Source organism: Mauremys reevesii, linkage group 1, assembly GCF_016161935.1.
Source record: "Mauremys reevesii isolate NIE-2019 linkage group 1, ASM1616193v1, whole genome shotgun sequence".
Taxonomy (NCBI): domain Eukaryota; kingdom Metazoa; phylum Chordata; order Testudines; family Geoemydidae; genus Mauremys; species Mauremys reevesii.
In genome coordinates, this window is record NC_052623.1 from 215,407,631 (window position 1) to 215,428,696 (window position 21,066).

General features: G+C 47.9%; 1 protein-coding gene across 2 annotated transcripts in view; it reads right to left on the reverse strand.

The window, feature by feature from the left end:
• The window catches only part of LPCAT3 (lysophosphatidylcholine acyltransferase 3), a 31,540-nt gene extending 10,727 nt beyond the window's left edge, over positions 1 to 20,813 (reverse strand). The window contains exon 1 of one of the 2 annotated variants that reach the window (XM_039532165.1): positions 20,795 to 20,813. Coding sequence is in view for 1 of the 2 variants with exons in the window: in XM_039532156.1 (XP_039388090.1) it covers positions 20,616 to 20,712 (97 nt within the window). In the remaining variant the exon portion in view is untranslated. The other variant, XM_039532156.1, reaches the window with a different exon arrangement.
• Between the last annotated feature and the right edge of the window lie 253 nt (positions 20,814 to 21,066).

Below are 21,066 nucleotides of genomic sequence, written 5' to 3' on the forward strand. Positions count from 1 at the left end.
CCTCCATTTTGTTACCTAAGCTTCTCGCATTGGTGAACAAACATCCTAATTTTTCCTGTTGGGCTCCTCTCACTCTTTTCACCCAACTCGGTAGGGACACAGTACTTCCAGTATGACTTATAGATCTAGTATCCGTCCCCCCCCTCTTCCTTACACGTAACCGCCCCCCTCTGGCTATATCTGTTGTTATCTTGTTGTCCTCACTCCCAATGTATAAATTTGGCGTGGAGAGCAATGTTTAGAAGGTCTAATGTTTTTAGAAGGTCTCTTTCTATAAGTCTATAATATATAACTAAACTATTGTTGTATGTAAAGTAAATAAGGTTTTTTAAATGTTTAAGAAGCTTCATTTACAATGGAATTAAACTGCAGAGCCCCCTGGACCAATGGCCAGGACCCGGGCAGTGAGGGTGCCATTGAAAATCAGCTCACATGCCCGCCTTCGGCACGCGTGCCATAGGTTGCCTACTCCTGGTATACGCATTATGATAGTATGTGATTATGTAATTAAAGACTATTATTTCCACAGGGTCCCTACTTCATTTAGTGCAGAGGATGAATGGTGCTCACTGAATAGGCATTTATTCAATACTTTGTTTTCTCCTCATTGTTTATTTACTATACTGACTTATTTACTATACACTATTCAAACCCTGCTCTGAAGACAAAATTATTAATTTCTGCATAGACTTTTCTGCAGCACTCATCGCTATAGCATACAAGTGCTTCACAAATGTTAATTTATCTTCACAACACCCTGGGAGGCAATATGATATTATCCTCATTGTACAGAAGGGAAACTGAGGGGCAGAGGTTAAGGACAAAATGTTCCCTCTAATTTTAGGTGCCCAATTTGAGATGCATTGGATTTTTTTCAGAGTAATTAGCATTATATAGCACTTTATATATTCAAGTGCAGCTCCCACTGACTTCGGCTGCAGCTGCGAGTGCTCAGCACCTCTGTAAATCAGACCTCAGAAAGTGAGGAATACACAATTAGTGATCATCTCTGAAAAGTTTGGTTTAAGTGATTTCCCCAGTATCACACAGGAATTCTGTGGTAGAGACAGGGATGAATCCAATTATCCAGGGCGGCATTCAACTGCCTTAATTATGAGACCAGCCTCTCTCTTTCTGCAATCCCCAACTTTATTCACCTTCCAACTTCTGCACCAAACAAGGCAGGAGTCCTATAGACACCAGCCACCTTCACTACACAACCCTGATTTGTTCTCAGGGTCCCATACAAAATGTACAAAGGAGCTGTGAGAGGATAGAGCATGCTCACGGAGGATGGAATCTTTGGAGATTTTAGCTGTTAAGCTCTGCAGGTCTCTACTGAACATATGCAAACTGGTTTTTCAAAGGCTTATAAACTTCGCCAAATTTTGGCAGATTTTCACAGGGACAGCAAAAGGCATCTCTCTGCCTCTGGACACAAATTTCAACCCCTGCTCCAAAGCATAGGGGCACTAGAGCTGTTCGAGAAAAATGTCTCAAGGATTAAAAACAAACAAACATCATTCTCAGAAACAACTGAACCATTTTGGTGGAAACTTTCCCCCCAAAAATTCAGCCTGAGGCAGACACTCAATGGGAAATTTCAGACAAAGTTATAAGCAATTGAAAACAAAATCTTATATTGGGAAGTGTCAGGCAACCCTAATAATTGCTATCACTTTTAGCTCCACCTATAAATATTGGGCTGACAAGTTTACAAATTCGTGGTAGCCAGAGGTATAAACATCCTTGCCAGAGTCCAACAAAGAAAACGAGGACCCACCAGCAAGGTCCAGGGGCAAACTGCTACTTAAAATAGGGCTCTCCATTATGAAAGCATTTCCTGACGCTCAGCAACACATTTGATCACGTTGACACTGACAAAAGTCACAACTACTTGCTTCTCTTTTGAAGTCACTCAGTCCCATTGGTCAGGAAGTGGGCGAGGAACATCCGTAGGCATGATTACATTACCCTAATGCTGCTGCTTACTACAGTCTCATCTTCTCTCTACTTAGTAATCAAATTACTTCCAATGTCATATTGGCCCAAGTTAAGAATGACCTAAGCTGTTGACCTGGCCTGGTCTATAGGCTATCATAATAATTAGCTACAATTGTCAATACCTTAGTTGAATTACAACTTAATTTCTTCAAGAGCAGTCTATGCATGAGCTTTAACTATATGGAGAGGTTGAAGAGTCTGTTGTTCCATTATTAAGATTACTCAGGATAAAAGAAGTGGGGCGCCAGCTTCTAAAATGAGTGCTAACTTTCTTATTTTGATTAAAGCTTATAAATAAATGTGGTAATTAGGATCTAAATTCTCAGAAAATTCTTTCTGTATTCCAGTTGTAAATCTCATAATTTTGGGGGAAGTTATACTGCGTCCTTCACACATAAGAGGTTGAATCCTTGGTGCAAGTGCAAAACACAACCACAGTTACAAAGCTGTGGCCAGTGACTCTACAATGTATTCAGTATCTTATTGTTGCATTCTGCACTGCTCATAGGGAAACTATGCTCCCCTTTATGACACTGCTATTTCTGTCCTTTGTTTTTCTTCCTTCCCCATTCTCCTTCCTCTACTTCTCTCTCTCATCTTTGGGCTTGTCTACACTGAGTTTGGAATTGAAATAATTAAATCTGTTGCAATTCACACTTTTTGGTTATTGTTGGCATAAGTCTGCATAGACACTCATTCCAAAATCAGAGTGCCCACTCACCGATTCATAGTGAAATAACTGATAGCTATTTCAATTTCACTTTCCACATAGAAAAGTCCTAAGTCTCTCTTTCTTCCCACTAGCAACTTACAATTCCCACACCCCACTCTATCCACTAAAATGATCAGCAGTAAAAATGAATCATCATCAGGCTTGAAGGGATATGAGACATTTATTGTCTTCCTGAAATGACTGACAGCCTGAAACACTATCGGTTTATATTCGGTGCATACGTGGAAAGGTTTTTTCCCCTCAGTCACAATGGCTAGAAGCTTGCTCCCTTTCGGCAAGCAAAGTTTAGTTTCTGCAGAATCTGAACATATCATACAAGCTCCAAAATGACATCTGTCTTAGGCGAAGGAGTAATCTGTTCCCAAAATCACCTCTACCAAAACCAGAGAAAATACTGAAAGAAGCAGCAGGGGAAGCTTCTCTAGATGGTGCCAAGGAAGAAGTGGAAAATGCAAGATAAAGGCCTAGTCTATACTAGAAAATTAGGTTGGTTTAACTACATCGGTCAGGGGTGTGAAAAATCCATACACCCTGTGCGGCATAGTTAAGCCAACCTAAGTCCCCGTGTAGGGATAGTGCTAAGTTGATGGAAGAATTCTTCCTCTTGGGGAGATGGATTACCTATGTTGACTGGAACCTCTCCCAATGGCATAGGTAGTGTCTACTACCAAGATCGATGCTTGTATAATTTATGCTCAGGTAAAGGAGGAAATCCCTGGAAATATTCATTTTTAGAAGGGGGTTCGCGAGACTTGACATTTTAGTGAAAGGGGTTCACAGGTTGTTAAAGTTTGGGAACCACTGGTCTACACTGAAACTCTACAGTGGCACAGCTGTTCTGCTGTAGCGTTTTAAGTGTAGACATACCCTAAGACAATGCACAGACCAATTCGACATTGAGGCATTTCAACTCATGGCTGATGCCAGTGTCAGAAATAGAGACTTTTGGGGAAGCCAACCCTGGATCTGGCCCACTGATGCCCAGACATCTGGCCACCCAACACTGTGGAAACAGTCCAGATAGATTCACATGGCATTAAGTTCCCAGCACATCAGATAGTAGGAACACTGGTAGGAACACTAGAATCCTGGTACCATAAGATCAGGAGGCCATCAACATTAAGACATCCAAGTGGAGGACATTGGATGTTGTCTATCTCAACACCTGGAGCCCTGGAATCCAGACAAACCCATGGTAATAGTGGTGCGAACCTTATTTTTCCTTGATACTGAGGGAGAAGACTGACACTGAGAGGCAGTCTCTCACAGATTCACTGGTTTGCCACAAGGACTGAGATAGCACTCAATGTAGGAGCAAGTCTTTTTGCCCACAGGTTTCAGAGGACAGGACCATGAAGGTGAAGAGCTCCAGAAGGTCAGTTTAATAGCACTCTTACCAAAAACTCGGAACACTGTAGCTAAATTCTGACCTGCCCAGATGTCCCCTGGCCCAGAGAGTGAGGCTACCAAATCCTGTCTCACCAATGCAAGCCAGAGAACTCAGAGGAACCTCTCCAGGCACTTTAGTGTCAGAGCATGACATCCCCTCAGAATTGCCTAAATACAGCATAAGGCAGCCCTCCAGGGTTCACAGGTGTGGTTGGTGAACAATTTGCACACGGAACATCAGTCAAGCAGGGGCGGAAAGTTATATGGGCCTGTGGTGCCTGTGCTCCAGCAATATTCAGGGCCCGGGGGCCTGGGTCCACCAATGTTTGGGGCCGGGTCTCTCACCTGGCCCCATCTGCCACCCCTGCACGCCTCTCCCGAGAGTCCCCTAGCCCCCAATTGCTGCCCCCGCACGCCTCCCCTGGGTCCCGGAGCGTCCCTGCCTCAAGCCGCTCTGCTGGCTCCTGGCATCAACTGCCATCGCAGCGTCCTAGTGCCCCCCATCCACAAGTGCCAAGGCAGGCTGATCCTAACCCTGTCCTTCCGCCTGGGACCCTTCCCTTTTCCGGCTGGGACCCTCCACCAGCACAGGCCCCCCCCCAGTCATCGCTCCTGCCCCATGCTGGGCAAGGGGCAGCCCCATCCCCCACTCCCAGTGAGGCTACAGTGAGGGGCGGCAGCAGAGGAGGAGGCGCACGTGTGATGACAGCCCCCCACAACACCCACCACAGGGGAGGCGAGGGGGCTTCCTGGACCTGAGAGGGCCCCTAGGAGCACATGCAGTGACAGTGGTGCGAGGTGAGTGTGCTGCTGGGAGGTAGAGGGGGGCCCCTCCTCCAGAGCTCACTGCTGCCGGTGGGGACAGGGCTGGGGGGAGTCGTCCTTTCTGGCCCAAGGTCTGGGACAGCCTGCCTGCTCTCCAAACTCCTCAGCCCCCCCCCCCCGAGAGCCCACACCCCCAGCCGGAGCCCTCACCCCCCCGTACTCCAATCTTCTGCCCTAGCCCTGAGCCCCCTCCTGCACTGTGAACCCCTCATCCCCAGCCCCACCCCACAGCCCTCACCCCAACCCTCTGCCCTTGCCCTGAGCCCCCTCTCATACCCCAAACCCCTCATCCCCAGCCAGAGCACTCATCCCCCCACACCTCAACCCTATGCCCCAGCCCTGAGCCCTCTCCTCCATCGTGAACCCCTCATCCCTGGCCCCACCCCACAGCCCTCACCCCTGCACCCCAACCCTCTGCCTGAGCCCCTCCCACACCCCAATCCCCTCATCACTATCCACACCCCAGAACCCTCACATTTTTACATTATTTTAAAAAAAAATATATCTGCTTACAAGGCAGGTTTGGGGGGCGGGACTTGGACTTGTTCTGGGCACCACCAAAAATTATACAAACCTGCCGCCCTGTTAAGTCAAGAATTCATAAAATAGAAATAAGAGCTCTCTGGCCCACTGATATCAGTTTTTAATACAACCTGGAGTATTGGGGAAGTTTCACAGGACTGGAAGAAAGCTAATGTGCAAATATTTATAAACGTACCACAAGGTGACCAGGTTAACTGCAGGCTGGTTAGTCGAACAGTGACTAGGAAAACAATGGAATGGTGGAAAGAAGACTCAAAGAATTACAAGAATAGAAATATAATTAATGCCAATCAACATGGTTCAATGGAACATAGGTCTTTTCAATCAAATTATTTTTGGTAGTATTGTAGCACCTCTAGAAGCCCTACTTATGGAGCAGGACCCCACTGTGCTGGGGGCTGTAAAAAACACAGTTCCTACCTAAAGAGTTTACAATCCAAGTATAAGACAAAAAGACAACAGATGGGAATACAGAGAAATAGGACAATATTAGAAGTTATTGAATTTCTATAAAAACAACAAGGAGTCCGGTGGCACCCTAAAGACTAACAGATTTATTTTGGCATGAGCTTTCGTGGGTAAAAAAAGCCCTTCTTCAGCTGCAGGGAGTGAAAATTACAGAAGCAGGCATTATTATACTGACACATGAAGAGAAGGGAGTTACCTCACAAGTGGAGAACCAGTGCTGACAGGGCCAATTCGATCAGGGTGGATGTAGCCCACTCCCAATAATTGACGAGGAGGTGTCAATTCCAGGAGAGGCAAAGCTGCTTCTGTAGTGAGCCAGCCACCCCCAGTCCCTATCAAGCCCAAATTAATGATGTTAAATTTGCAAATGAATTTTAGTTTTGCAATTTCTCTTTGAAGTCTGTTTCTGAAGTCTTTTTGTTCAAGTATAGCTACTTTTAAATCTGTTATAGAATGTCCAGGAAGATTGAAATGTTTTCCTACTGGCTTTTGTATGTTACCATTCCTGATGTCCAATTTGTGTCAATTTATTCTTTTATGTAGAGAAGTAACTATACTTAAAAGTATACTATAAAGTAGCTATACTCTCAAACTAGCACGCAAAGGTATAGTCAGATCCAATTGCTGGAAGCTGAAACTAGACAAATTAAATTAAAAGGGTGCCTTTTTGTTGTTGGTTTTTTGGATGGTGCACATAATTAAGCAGTAGAACACATTAACAGGAATGTGGTGGACTCTCCATCACTTGAAATCTGCAAATCAAGATTATGTGTCTTTCTAAAAGATTTGCTCTAGTTCCACCACAAATTAGGTGCAAGAATTACTGGATGAGGTCTGAGTTATGCAGGTCAGACTAGATGATCGCAGTGGTCCAATCTAATGTTAAAAAAAAATCGATGACTCTACCTGCTTCCCCTCCAAAGGCAGGGCCGCCTGGGGGGTGGGGTGGGGGGGCAATTTGCTCCAGGCCCCAGGCCTCGTAGGGGCCCTGCGAGCCCTGGCCCGGCGGCAGTCTGGGTCTTTGGCAGCGGGGGGCCTTCAGTGCTGCCGAAGACGTGGAGTGACTGAAGGGCCCCCCGCCACCGAAGACCCGGACCGCCACCGGGTGAGTACAAGTGCCGCAGCTCCCCCGCTTTGCCCCAAGCCCCCTGAATCCTCTGGGTGGCCCTGTCCAAAGCAGAATAGGCACCGTGCATGTTAGTCAGCAGTAGGCATTGGGCCAACTCAGAAGCTCAGCTTGAAGCCAAGAGACTTTGCTTCATCTGTCATGGAAGAGCTTGTAATGGTGCCCAAGTGCCCCAGCGGTGCCTTGGGAGATTCAGGCCATGCCTACACTACAAACATTGGTTGACACAAACCTGTGTTTGTGTATACTTGACTCCTTGTGTCAGCAGTGAGCATACTCAACCAGGAATGTGTGTAACAATGCACACTTGGGTGCACTATGGGTAGGTATCCCACTGTGCAACCCACCACCAGCCAGCGCACAGTCTTTTGGGAAGTTTTGGCAATGCATAGTAGGGCAGAAATTAGATGCACAGGGGCGACGGGGAGCAAGGTGTCAACTTCTGAGTGTTTAACTGTCTACATCCCATGTCATCTATATCCCACAATCTTCATGGATTTTTTTCAAAATCACACAAATCCATTCAGATCTCCTCGCTATCCACCATCTGTGACAGAAACATGGATCCCGCACAGCTCTGCACTACTGTCATGAGCGTTGCAATCACAGTACACATGATCTTATTTGCAGAGCTGCAAGAAGAACTGAATCAATGGGGAACATGACGAATTCTTACAGGACAGAATGCTGTGGGATGTGTAGAAAAAACAATTAAAGGTTGTTGGTGGTGTTCACAGAGCAGCTGCAGATCATGGAGTGCCAATTGTGGGCCTAAGAAATGAGCACTGACTGGTGGGATTGCATCATAATACCGGCTTGGGATGACAAGCAGCGGCTGCAGAACTTTTGGATGCGCAAGGCCACATTCATGGATTTGTGCACCAAACTCGCCCAGCCCTATAGCACAGTGATCACACTGTGGAAACTTGCAATGCCAGATTAATGGGTCAGTTGAGTATCAATCAGAGGTGGGAAAATCCACCACAGAGGCCATTATCATGCAAATGTGCAGGGCCATTAATCATCTCCTAAGTAGGACTGTGACTCTTTGCAATGTGCAGGACATAATGGATGAATCTGCTGCAATGGGGTTCCCAAACTGCAGTGGGACTGTGACGAAGTGAGACTGTTCTTAATGTTTCCTCTGAATACTGTGTGGGTGCCTCAGTTTCCCCTATGCATTTCTTAAGTCTCCAGCATACATAAATGGCTGACACTCTGTCTCCTGGCAACAAATGGCTGGGACCCTTCCCCCCTGCAAGGGGATGGCTAAAGGTAAACAAAGAGATCAGGTGACCTCCTGGCCCAGGAAAGAGACAAAGGCCAAAAAGGAGGAGCTGGAGGAGGTTTCAGTTTGGAGCTGGCTGGGGACGTGGAGTGAGTACAGACATGGGTGTCTGGCTCGCTGGGCCACAGAGTGGACCCGGCTGAGGGGTCCCATTCTCTGTACCTACAAGCTCTGTTTTAGAGACGGTTCCTGTCAACTAATAAACCTCTGTTTTACTGGCTGGCTAAGAGTCATGTCTGACTGCAAAGTGGGGGTGCAGGACCCTCTGGCTTCCCCAGGACCCCACTTGGGCCCGGGTGGACTCGCTGTGGGAAGCGCACGGAGTGGCATATGCTGAATGCTCCAAGGTCAGACCAGGAAGGTGAAGCCGTGTGAGCTTCTTGCCCTGAAGACAGTCTGCTCCAAGGGAGAGGAGGCTCCCCAAAGTCCTGACTGGCTTTGTGGGGAGCAGTTCCAGAGCATCGTCTGGGGACTCCGTGACAGGGACACATCCCTAATTTTGCACAAGACCACATGGCCACAGAATACATCAACAGAAAGGGCTACTCTTTTTTGGTTATGCAAGTGTTCATGGATCACTGGAGACACTTCACTGACAGGGCTGGTCTGGGAAGGTGCATGATGCTTGTATCTTTAAAAAAAAACACAGGATTCTTCAGAAAGCTACAAGCAGGGACTTTCTTTCCTAACCACCAGATTGCCATTGGGAATGTTGAAATGCCGATAGTAATCCTGGGGATCCCAGCCTACCCCTTGCTGCCCTGGCTCATCATGAACTGTACACTGGCTGTCATGGATCCACAGGTCTGGTGCTCTGGAACAGTCCCTGGTAGGACCCCTTCAGAGTGTTCACCCCCTTAGGGTCTCTCACTCTTACTGGGGTAAACCCATTAGTTTCACCGCCTCATGGAATTGAACACTGGAGCCTTCAGCACCGCTGCTTACTCCGTGAAATCCCCTCAGAGAGTCCACTTGATTTGGACACCCGGGGGAAGGCTTGCACACCCAAAGAGGGCAGTGCACCCCCACTTCCTTAGACTAGAATAATTCTCAGCGAGTGTTGTAAAAAACAGAAGGGCTTATTAGATGTCTGGAACACAGCACAGGAAGTACTTGGTTAGCACAGAGAACAGAAAAGTTACAGCAAAGTCCACCTGGCTCTGTCCAGAGTTCTCTCTGACCTATCAAGTCCCAGTCCAGAAGCCAGAGTCCTCCTTCCAACAGACCACACTACCAACACCTGGCTCCTCCCCTGTCCTTTGTTGTTTCCTGGGGGAAAACAGGTCACCTGGTGTAACGATGCTGCCTTTGTTGGGACTCAACTGAGAGTGCCAATTCAGGACAAATTGCTTAAAGCAGGGCAGTTACAGCCCAAGGCTGGAGTTCCTTTGCACACCAAGGCAAACCAAAACACCCAAACAGAGAAAAGACTTCAGTTTTACCCCACTGGCTAACCACACAAGCAATTCCCTTAGACACTCCAGTTTCCCAGTATCACCACCAATGCCACTTGCTATGGGAGTGAATGGTTATGAAAACCAATACCCCCGTAAAACAGAAATGGTTCTCCCAATCCCAAAGGACCAAGCCCCAGATCCAGGTCAATATACTGATCAGATCTTATCCATAAATCACACTGTTGCCAATTCTTTAGGATCTAATATCTAAAGGTTTACTCATAAAAGGAAAAAAGATATAGATGAGAGCTAAAATTGGTTAAATGGAATCAATTACATACAGTAATGGCAAAATTCTTGGTTCAGGCTTGTAGCAGTGATGGAATAAACTGCAGGTTCAAATCAAGTCCCTGGAGTACATCCACAGCTGGGATGGGTCATTCAGTCCTTTGTTCAGAGCTTCAGTTTGTAGCAAAGTCCCTCCAGAGGCAAGAAGCAGGATTGAAGACAGGATGCTGCATCTCCTCCATCTTTTTATAGTCTCATAGACTTTAAGGTCAGAAGGGACCATTATGATCATCTAGTCTGACCTCCTGCACAATGCAGGCCACAGAATCTCACCCACCCACTCCTGTAACAAACCCCTTGCTTTCTTTGTTCCAAAGATAAGCTGTCCAGCATGTGGCACAGAAAAACCTTAGAGTTCTGTCCCTAGGCATGTCTCTGCATACCTTGCTGAGTCACAAGGCATATCTGCCTTCTTTCAATGGGTCAGTTGTATAGCTGATGATCCTTAATGCGCCATCAAGCAGGCTAGGCAGAGCTGACACCAACTTGTCTGGGGTGTCGCCCAGAAGCATAGCATAAGTTTGAAATACAGACAGTGTAGAGCCAACATTCATAACTTCAACTACAAAAAGGATACACACATACAGCTAGTATAATCATACTCATCAAATCACAACCTTTCCATAGACACCTTACACAACAACCTTTGTACAATATTTGCTGCAAATACATAACAGTGGTTGCAACAATGATCTACACTGTCACAGGTTATGTCAGTAATGTCACACCTGGCTACCACCCTTAGCTCTTCGTTCTCCAGCTGGTCACAGCCAGCTGGCTTTCTGCAGAGGGTGTCGGCAGCCCTTGGTCATCAGTTGCTAGGCACCAGATGTCCAACCATCGGAGCGGCCGTTGTCTGCTGAGTCTTTGACAAGCCCTTCCCACCACCCAGTTAAACATGTAGCACATAGGGGAAACTGAGGCACACAGTATTCATACAAAATATTAAGAAAATTCCCATCATCACACTGATAGCACCATGGAGAGATTGAACTACAGGCTCAACAGGTGCAGAATGACAGGTGAATGTTTCTGGGAGATGAAAGGGTGTCTGGCACTGTTTACTTACCAGACTGGAACTCAGTGAGACAAATATCCCAATGGTTATAGCTAAGGCTAAGATTTTGTCATTAGGTTACGGAATCTGTGACTTCCAGAGACCTCCGTGACATTTTCCGCTTCAGCCCTGGGGTGGCAGAGCTGGAGTGTCCCCACATAGCCTCCTGCTGCCACAGGCGGTGGTGGTGGGGGGGACCCTAGAGCCCCAGAAGCAGTGGGTACTGGGCCCTCCTTCCTCCCCATTTTGTCAGTTATTTTTAGTAAAAGTCAGGGACAGATCACAAGCTTCTGTGAATGTTTGTTATTGTCTGTGACCTGTCCCTTTTACTAAAAATAACCCTGACAAGATCTTAACCTTAGTTATAGTTGCCTGCTGTGTCCTGCATAATGTGTGTGCAGCAAAGGGAGAAAAATTTCCATCAGGGTAAAAGGGCGGAGATGAAGCAGTTACCTACTGAGTTTAAAAAACCAGACAAGGCCTCTTAAAAGAGCATCACACAGAGCTACACAGCTCAGGGAGACTTTGAAAAAGAAAATGAAGATTTCCTGGACAGACATCAGGATATGCTTCTGCAGTCACAACTTTCTGAAGAATGAGAGCAGGTTGTGCAGCGGAGACAGAAGGATGGTGAAGAAAATTGGCAGCATGTGACCTCCAGAAGAAGAAAGAGGAGCATCCATGTACCAGCAATGCAGATACAGGTGAGCAACCGTTTTCATGTTCTCTTAGATACAGGTACTAATGTGGAGAGTGGACCAGATGATACATCTGAGGGAAGGGAGCACAAGGAGACTCCACCGATTGGAAGACATGAGATGCACTCTCCTAGGGATGGGGGTTCCACGACCACCGCTCCCAAGAGGAGGCGGCTGGTGGTGGTCGGGGACTCCCTCCTAAGGGGGATTGAGTCATCTATCTGCCGTCCTGACCGGGAAAACCGAGAAGTGTGCTGCTTGCCTGGAGCTAGGATTCACGATGTGACGGAGAGACTGCCGAGACTCAGCAAGCCCTCAGATCGCTACACCTTCCTGCTTCTCCACGTGGGCACCAACGATACTGCCAAGAATGACCTTGAGCGGATCACTGCAGACTACGTGGCTCTGGGAAGAAGGATAAAGGAGTTTGAGGCTCAAGTGGTGTTCTCATCCATCCTCCCTATGGAAGGAAAAGGCCCGGGTAGAGACCATCAAATAGTGGAAGTCAATGAATGGCTACGCAGGTGCTGTCGGAGAGAGGGTTTTGGATTCTTTGACCAGGAATTGTGTTCCAAGAAGGATTGCTAGGCAGAGACGGGCTCCACCTAATGAAGAGACGGAAGAGCATCTTTGCAAGGAGGCTGGCTTACCTGGTGAGGAGGGCTTTAAACTAGGTTCACCAGGGGAAGGAGACCAAAGCCCTGAGGTAAGTGGGGAAGTGGGATACCAGGAGGGAGCACAAGCAGGAGAGTGCAAGAGGGAAGGACTACTGCCTCATATTGAGAAAGCAGGACGATCAGCAAGTTATCTTAAGTGCCTATACACAAATGCAAGAAGCCAGGGAAACAAGCAGGGAGAACTGAAAGTCCTGGCACAGTCAAGGAATTATGATGTGACTGGAATAACAGAGACTTGGTGGGATAACTCACATGACTGGAGTCCTGTCATGGATGGATATAAACTGTTCAGGAAGGACAGGCAGGGCAGAAAAGGTGGGGGAGTTGCATTGTATGTAAGAGAGCAGTATGACTGCTCAAAGCTTCAGTATGAAACTGCAGAAAAACCTGAGAGTCTCTGGATTAAGTTTAGAAGTGTGAGCAACAAGGGTGATGTCGTGGTGGGAGTCTGCTATAGATCACCAGACCAGGGGGACGAGGTGGACGAAGCTTTCTTCTGGCAACTAACAGAAGTTACTAGATCACAGGCCCTGGTTCTCATGCGGGACTTCAATCACTCAGATATCTGCTGGGAGAGCAATACAGCTGTGCACCCGACAATTCAGGACATTTTTGGAAAGTGCAGGGGACAATTTCCTGGTGCAAGTGCTGGAGGAACCAATTAGGGGCAGAGCTCTTCTTGACCTGCTGCTCACAAACAGGGAAGAATTAGAAGGGGAAGCAAAAGTGGATGGGAACCTGGGAGGCAGTGACCATGAGATGGTTGAGTTCAGGATCCTGACATAAGGAAGAAAGAAGAGCAGCAGAATATGGACCCTGGACTTCAGAAAAGCAGACTTTGACTCCCTCAGGGAACTGATAGGCAGGATCCCCTGGGAGACTAACATGAAGGGGAAAGCAGTCCAGAAGAGCTGGGTGTATTTTAAAGAATCCTTATTGAGGTTGCAGGAACAAACCATCCCAATGTGTAGAAAGAATAGTAAATATGGCAGGCGACCATCTTGGCTTAACAGTGAAATCCTTGCTGATCTTAAACACAAAAAAGAAGGTTACAAGAAGTGGAAGATTGGACAAATGACCAGGGAGGAGTATAAAAATATTGCTCAGGTATGCAGGAGTGAAATCAGGAAGGCCAAATCACACTTGGAGTTGCAGCTAGCAAGGGATGTTAAGAGTAACAAGAAGGGTTTCTTCAGGTATGTTAGCAACAAGAAGGTGGTCAAGGAAAGTGTGGGCCCCTTACTGAATAAGGGAGGTAATTTAGAGACAGAGGATGTAGAAAAAGCTAATGTACTCAATGCTTTTTTTGCCTGTCTTCACAAACACGGTCAGCTCCCAGACTACTGCACTGGGCAGCAAAGTATGGGGAGGAGGTGACCAGCCCTCTGTGGAGAAGGAAGTGGTTCAGGAGTATTTAGAAAAGCTGGACGAGCACAAGTCCATGGGGCTGGGCGCACTGCATCCAAGGGTGCTAAAGGAGTTGGCGGATGTGATTGCAGAGCCATTGGCCATTATCTTTGAAAACTCATGGCAAGCAGGGGAGGTCCCGTATGACTGGAAAAAGGCTAATGTAGTGCTCATCTTTAAAAAAGGGAAGGAGGAGGATCTGGAGAACTACAGGCCAGTCAGCCTTACCTCAGTCCCTGAAAAAATAATGGAGCAGGTCCTCAAAGAATCAATTCTGAAGCACTTAGAGGAGAGGAAAGTGATCAGGAACAGTCAGCATGGATTCACCAAGGGCAAGTCATGCCTGACTAACCTAATTGCCTTCTATGATGAGATAACCGGCTCTGTGGATGAGGGAAAAGCAGTTGACGTGTTATTCCTTGACTTTACCAAAGCTTTTGATACAGTCTCCCACAGTATTCTTGCCAGCAAGTTAAAGACGTATGGGCTGAATGAATGGACTATAAGGTGGATAGAAAGCTGGCTGGATCGTTGGGCTCAACGGGTAGTGATCAATGGCTCCATGTCTAGTTGGCAGCCGGTATCAAGCGGAGTGCCACAAGGGTCAGTTCTGGGGCCGGTTTTGTTCAATACCTTCATTAATGATCTGGAGGATGGTGTGGACTGCACCCTCAGCAAGTTTGCAGATGACACTAAACTGGGAGGGTGGTAGATACACTGGAGGGTAGGGATAGGATACAGAGGGACCTAGACAAATTAGAGGATTGGGCCAAAAGAAATCTGATGAGGTTCAACAAGGACAAGTGCACAGTCCTGCACTTAGGACGGAAGAATCCCATGCACTGCTACAGACTAGGGACCGAGTGGCTAGGCAGCAGTTCTGCAGAAAAGGACCTAGGGGTTACAGTGGACAAGAAGCTGAATATGAGTCAACAGTGTGCCCTTGTTGCCAAGAAGGCTAACAGCATTTTGGGCTGTATAAGTAGGGGCATTGCCAGCAGATCGAGGGACGTGATCACTTCCCTCTATTCAGCATTGGTAAGGCCTCATCTGGAGTACTGTGTCCAGTTTTGGGCCCCACACTACAAGGAGGATGGGGAAAAACTGGAAAGAGTCCAGCAGAGGGCAACAAAAATGATTAGGGGGCTGGAGCACATGACTTATGAGGAGAGGCTGAGGGAACTGGAATTGTTTAGTCTGCAGAAGAGAAGAATGAGGGGGGATTTGACAGCTGCTTTCAACTACCTGAAAGGGGGTTCCAAAGAGGATGGATCTAGACTGTTCTCAGTGGTACCAGATGACAGAACAAGGAGTAATGGTCTCAAGTTGCAGAGGGGGAGGTTTAGGTTGGATATTAGGAAAAACTTTTTCACTAGGAGGCTGGTAAAGCACTAGAATGGGGTTACCTTTGGAGGTGGTGGAATCTCCTTCCTTAGAGGTTTTTGAAGTGAGGCTTGACAAAGCCCTGGCTGGGACAATTTAGTTGGGGACTGGTCCTGCTTTGAGCAGGGGGTTGGACTAGATGACTTCCTGAGGTCCCTTCCAACCCTAAGATTCTATGATTCTATTAAAGACCACTTCAAGAGTGATCCACAGTAATGCACTGTGGTATACTGTGTTCTACCAGGCTCTGCTATTTTGTGGCCTGTTAAGAACTGCGTGGTGCTTGGTGTACGTGTATGATTCTAATATGATCAATGCACCTATTAATTTTTTCTGTGACCAATCCTATGAGTTTTGTGACACTGTGCTGTAATGTATAATTGGTTGCTTTTAGAACTGCTAGGCACTCAGCAACATATGTTGTGAACTGATAAAGATAAATTATGTTCTAAATAATAGAATTTTATTCTGTTACCAAATCAGTACAAAAAGTGCAGTTTTAAAATAAATGCATTAAAATTAATAAAATGTAATAAATTAACAAGAACGGAATTTATGAAGGAAAAAGAACATTCATGTCAATTTCAGCTGCACAGACCAACTGAGGTTTTCACAGGTCAGTGTATGTGAAGCTGTGATTGTCTTTAATGTACCCCAGGGTGGAGTGGTACGGGTAATGCAGCAGCCCCTGATGCCATGTGGAATGTTGGGGGCAAGGCAGGGAGGTCCCATAATGGAGTTCTCAGTGGGTTGCAGAGGAAAGTGAGCCCGGGATTGTTGAACCTATAAGTCCATCAGAGCTGTAGTATCTGTGATTGCTGCCTGAGAAGCCCCATTATGTCCTGGTGTATTTCACTCTCCTTTTCCTGCTGGGACTCCCGGGCCTCTGTCCTTTCCACTCTTTCCTTCTCCAGGCTGTCTGCAATGTTGACCTTCCAGGCCATGTGCTCATGGTCTGATGCAGCACTGGCGTGCAAGATCTCACTGAACATGTCATCCTGAGTCCTCTTCTTTCCCTTATCTGGCTCAGGTGTTTCCTGGGTGTGGGGGGGAAATTTCAAAGCTGCAATGGCGGCAGCTGCAGAGAAAACACAGAGCAGTACTATAGTCAGTATAGTCACAGTCAACATAGTTACAACAGAAAGTGAAAATTAGATTCAGAATTCTCCCCTTCCCTCACACCTCTAAAGTGTTAAACAAGACAAACTTATGGACACTTATGCTTTTGAGTTCCTGATCCCTGGTACCATTCACAGCACCAGCCATGGTGAGTATGAGCACCATGCATGAGGGAAATGAGAGAATTGCTTGGCTGCATGAAACTATAAATATAGGGAAATGGTATGGAATACTGGCACCATTTTCCACAGGCAGTGGAGACTTTCACTGGTATCTCACTCCTGAAGGTAACAAAGGCAGACAGAGAGCCCAGTTGCTGCTGGCATTCCAAAGCCACGCAGGCTCGTACTAGCCTGTGTACTGCAATGGTGCCTGCCGAAGTTATTGCTGAGTGGCATGCAGAAAGTTTCCTACTGAAGAGGAAGAAATAAGGCTGCCATCCCTAAAAACCTTTGGGAGAAGATTGCAGAGTACCTCAGTGAAAGTTTCATCCAGATCTCTCAGAAGGATTCAAGGGACATCCCAGCGTACATAAACTGCCCCACAGGGTCCCCCTTGCCTAACGCTACAGAGCAATGAAAGGCACATCACAACACTATCTCTCTTTGTTGTACCACTACCTCTTCTAGTTTGGATAAATTAATGTGAAGTCGATAGCTGCATCCTGTTAAGTTGGGGGTGCCATCCATCACTGTAATGGGAAATAAATCGACGCACTTACCTGAGGTTCCTTCCTCTGCATTGGGCTTGTCTATGCTTGGCTGCCAGGACTGACTGGACTGCAGTGGAGTCTCAAACAGGTCTTGGTTCATAGCACAGCTGGACTCCCCAGTTGCCAGTTCCTCCATCCTCCTCTTCTTCCTTCTCCTCGCTGTTCAGGCCAGGGTCCTGTGGGTCAGGGTCCTTGGAAGTATCGATGTTAGTGTGTGGGGTGGTGGTGCCTTTGTCAAGTTTCACATGTAGCTCTTTATATAAGTAGCAGGTCTGCGGCTTGATAATGTATTGACTGTTGGCCTTCTGATACACCTGCCACAGCTCCTTCGCTTTCACACGGCACTGCTGCTGGTCCCCATCTTCTCCATCATCCCCTGAACAATCCCTTCATAGATGTCAACATTTCTACAGCTAGTCCGTAGCTGTGCTTGCACAGCCTCTTCTCCCCATAGGCTAAGGAGAGCCAATATCTCCCATCTATGCCAAGACAGAGCATATCTAGAGCGTGCAGCCAACATGGTCAGCTGCACACAACAATGGAGAGCTGCTAGGTGTGCTCGCCAAGCCAATCAGGAAAACACAAATTCGTGGGGCCTTCTGCTCTATGTGACACCTGGGCAGTGGAGTAACATCAGACATTGTGGGATAGCTGCTAGAGAACTGTTAGGGTCGACATCAGTCACGCAGCATCTACACTTGTGCTACATTAACGTTGGCACTATACCGCTCAGGAAGGCAGTGTTACTATGTCGGCGTAACAGGGTGCTTATGTCAGTGGGAGACAAATTTAAGTGTACACACATGCACAATTAAGTTGACGCAAGGCAGCTTATGTCGACCTAACTTTGTAGTGTAGGCCAGGCCTCCAGATCAAAATTGGCCAAAGTTCTTCCACTAACACACCACTTCTAACCATGAATAAAAACTACATGCAGTAAACACCAATTTTCACACATGGAAAAGGAGATCAACAAGGCAACAAAGGCCACTAGATTTCTAGCCTGTTGGGTTCCTGCTTGCTAACTTCAGCAGTTTCAAGGAACGCTACATGAGAAGGTTACATTGGTTTAAAACAATACCTTTGGTTAAACCAATTTCAAGGAACTCTACACGAGAAGGTTACATTGGTTTAAAACAATACCTTTAGTTAAACCAATTTAGATAGACTGTCCCTGTATGGACATTCTCTCTCTGTGGACTCTTCCTTCTGCTTAAGTGTGGTTTGTTTCAGTTTAGCTTAAATTGATTCCTAATAGTCTTAAACTAAACCAAAATAATAGTATCCACAAAGCCTTTTGCACTTGCTTAACTAAATTAACATAAAAATCACACCTTTAGTTAAGCCAGTGCAACTTTGCTTAGCAGCGGTAGCCACTCAGGTTGGAAGAGATGGTGAAGGGACACATTGCTTAAACAGACCCTACTATTTAACAGTTCCAAGTTCACAAAATCAGAGCTCTCAGGACACTTACAACAGAGATTCATGAAACCTATGTTTGAAGAGAAACTTCAAGTTAATGTCTCTTCTTTGTGAAAACACTTCTTGGCCCCATGCAACCTCTTGGGAGCCTCAATCACTGTATATGTAGCTTCCTGGACCAGATTACATAGAAAGCCCTTTTTAATATGCTATATTTTGACAGAGGCTATTCCAGTGGTTCTCAACCTGCAGCCCACAGGCCACATGCGGCCCAATTAGCTGTGTGCTAAAGGCCACTGGGCCATGCAACAGGGTCCAGGTTCCCAGCTGCCTGGTGTAGCGGAGTCCAGGCTCAGGGCTGAGGCTTCTACCTGGCCCCACGCGGCGGGGGTCTGGGGCTGCCACCTGACCCTGCAGGGTCCATGGTCCGGGGCTGCCAGCCAGCCCCACAGGGTCAGCGTCTGGGCTGCTACCCAGCCACCCGGCCCCCACAGTGGGGTCCAGCAGGTCGGGGCTGCTGCCCAACCCCACACAGCAGGGTCCAGGGTCCCTGCCACCCGCCCCAGGCTCCACTCCTAGCCCCACTGTCAAGGGGTCTCTGGGTTGGAAGCGCTGGCCGTAGGGGTCTGTGGGGAGGGTTCGGAGGGGGGGGCACTGTGGCCTTCAACCTGTGGCCCACAATAATAAACAGATTGAGAACCACTGGGTGTATTCTCTGAGGTGTACATTGATCTTAGCTGTGATGTAATTCTGCCACATAGTTTCCATCCCAGGTGAGGCACTGGCACAGTGCCCTAGCTGTTAACCAATAAACATGCAGTGTTCCCTCACCCACCTGGTAGTTACTGGAGTGATATGCCATTTCAATGCAGTCCTGCTAACGAGGTGCCTACCTACACAGCCAGTTGGGTAGGAATGCTTCTCTGTAGAGATGTTTGGCATAGATTCATGTGTGCGTCATGTGCGTGTCCAGATGTAAGACAGTTCATACGAAATCAGAGGTGCATGTGATATTTATCACCTACATACAGTACCAAGGTACTTAAGTTTCAAAATCCCTCAAAATGCAGATGTATTTATTCTTGTTTTACAAATGGGAAAACTGCAGCACAGTGGGTAAGGGACCTGCTCAGGGTTGCACAACACAGGGACAGAGCAGAGAATGGAAAACGAGTCCTGAGTTTTACATCCCCTGCTCAGTCAAGCAGGCAATGCTGTCTTATCTCTGTATGTACACACTGGCTTTCCCATTTAAAAAGTGTCCCCAGGAATAGTGTTCCCAGGCCCACAGCCTCTTACATCACAGAGTGAGTACTCTAAACACTAATTTTCATTACCTTGATCTCATTCCTTTCAGTTACACCCCCATTTATGATAGAAAATAATTTATTTGCTTACTAGCGGTTTAGGCCCTTCAGCTATTTTGTAAGCTTATTATACCAAACTCTTATCACAGCTTTGACAAGCCAGGTAAACCAAAGTCTTTGAACCAGAGTGGGACTCTTCTAGCCCCCCGGAGCATCACGTGGAGCACCCTCCAGTTTGTCACTATGTGTCCAGGGCCGAGGGCCCAGAGCAAAGCAGTGTCTCTGGTGGGACTGGCTCAGAAGCACACAAGGAAGGACTCTTTCTTATTGCTCTATCCCAGCATAAAACACCAGTGGGATTCGCTACCACCTTCCTAAGGGGTTTCTCGCTGACACTCAACATGCACGTGGCATTTCTGCCCAGCCTATGATGTGTCCTTCGGTGAACGTGTCCGCTTGGCCAGCCCCGAGGATGTGCCCCTAACTGTCTGTGCAGCCAGGGCTCTACACCGGCCCCTGGGCAGCAGGGCAGCGGGCACGCGGCCACACGAGGCACGCGGGGCTCCCAGGCTGGGGTCCCACGCCGCAGCCGAGGCGCACACGGGGGATGCGCAGCGCAGGCGCGGGGCGCGCGCGAGACCTTTCACCCGCCTCAGTCAGTTACCGGCTGCCCTTCGCCCTCGGCCCGCCCGGCGCCGACCCTCGCCCTTACCCAGGAAGATGGAGACGATGAGGCGCAGCGCTTGCTCGGAGGAGCCCAGCGCCTCCGCTGCCTGGGCCAGGCCCAGACCGGCCCCCGCCACCGCCATGTTCTCCCCGGGCCGCCCGGCCAGACCCACCGCGGCTCCCCGAACCCGGCAGCTGCAACAGCCGCCGGCGCGGCCCCCTCACCTAGGCCACACCCACTTGATAACTATTGGCTGCGCGGCTCCTGCCACGCTCCCCACACCGCCTCCCATTGGCCAGTGTGCGGCAGCGGGGCAGGGCCGAGAGCTAACTGAGGCAAAGGTTACTCCACGTGAGGGTGGAGCGACGAACGTCCTTGTCAACCAACGATTGGCTGAGCCTCTTCCGGGAATCAGACTCTGATTGGGCAAGAGGGGGCGGGGCCCTGAGTATGGGGTGGGGTCCGGCTCCCCATTGGTCAAGCCGGGGACAGGAGA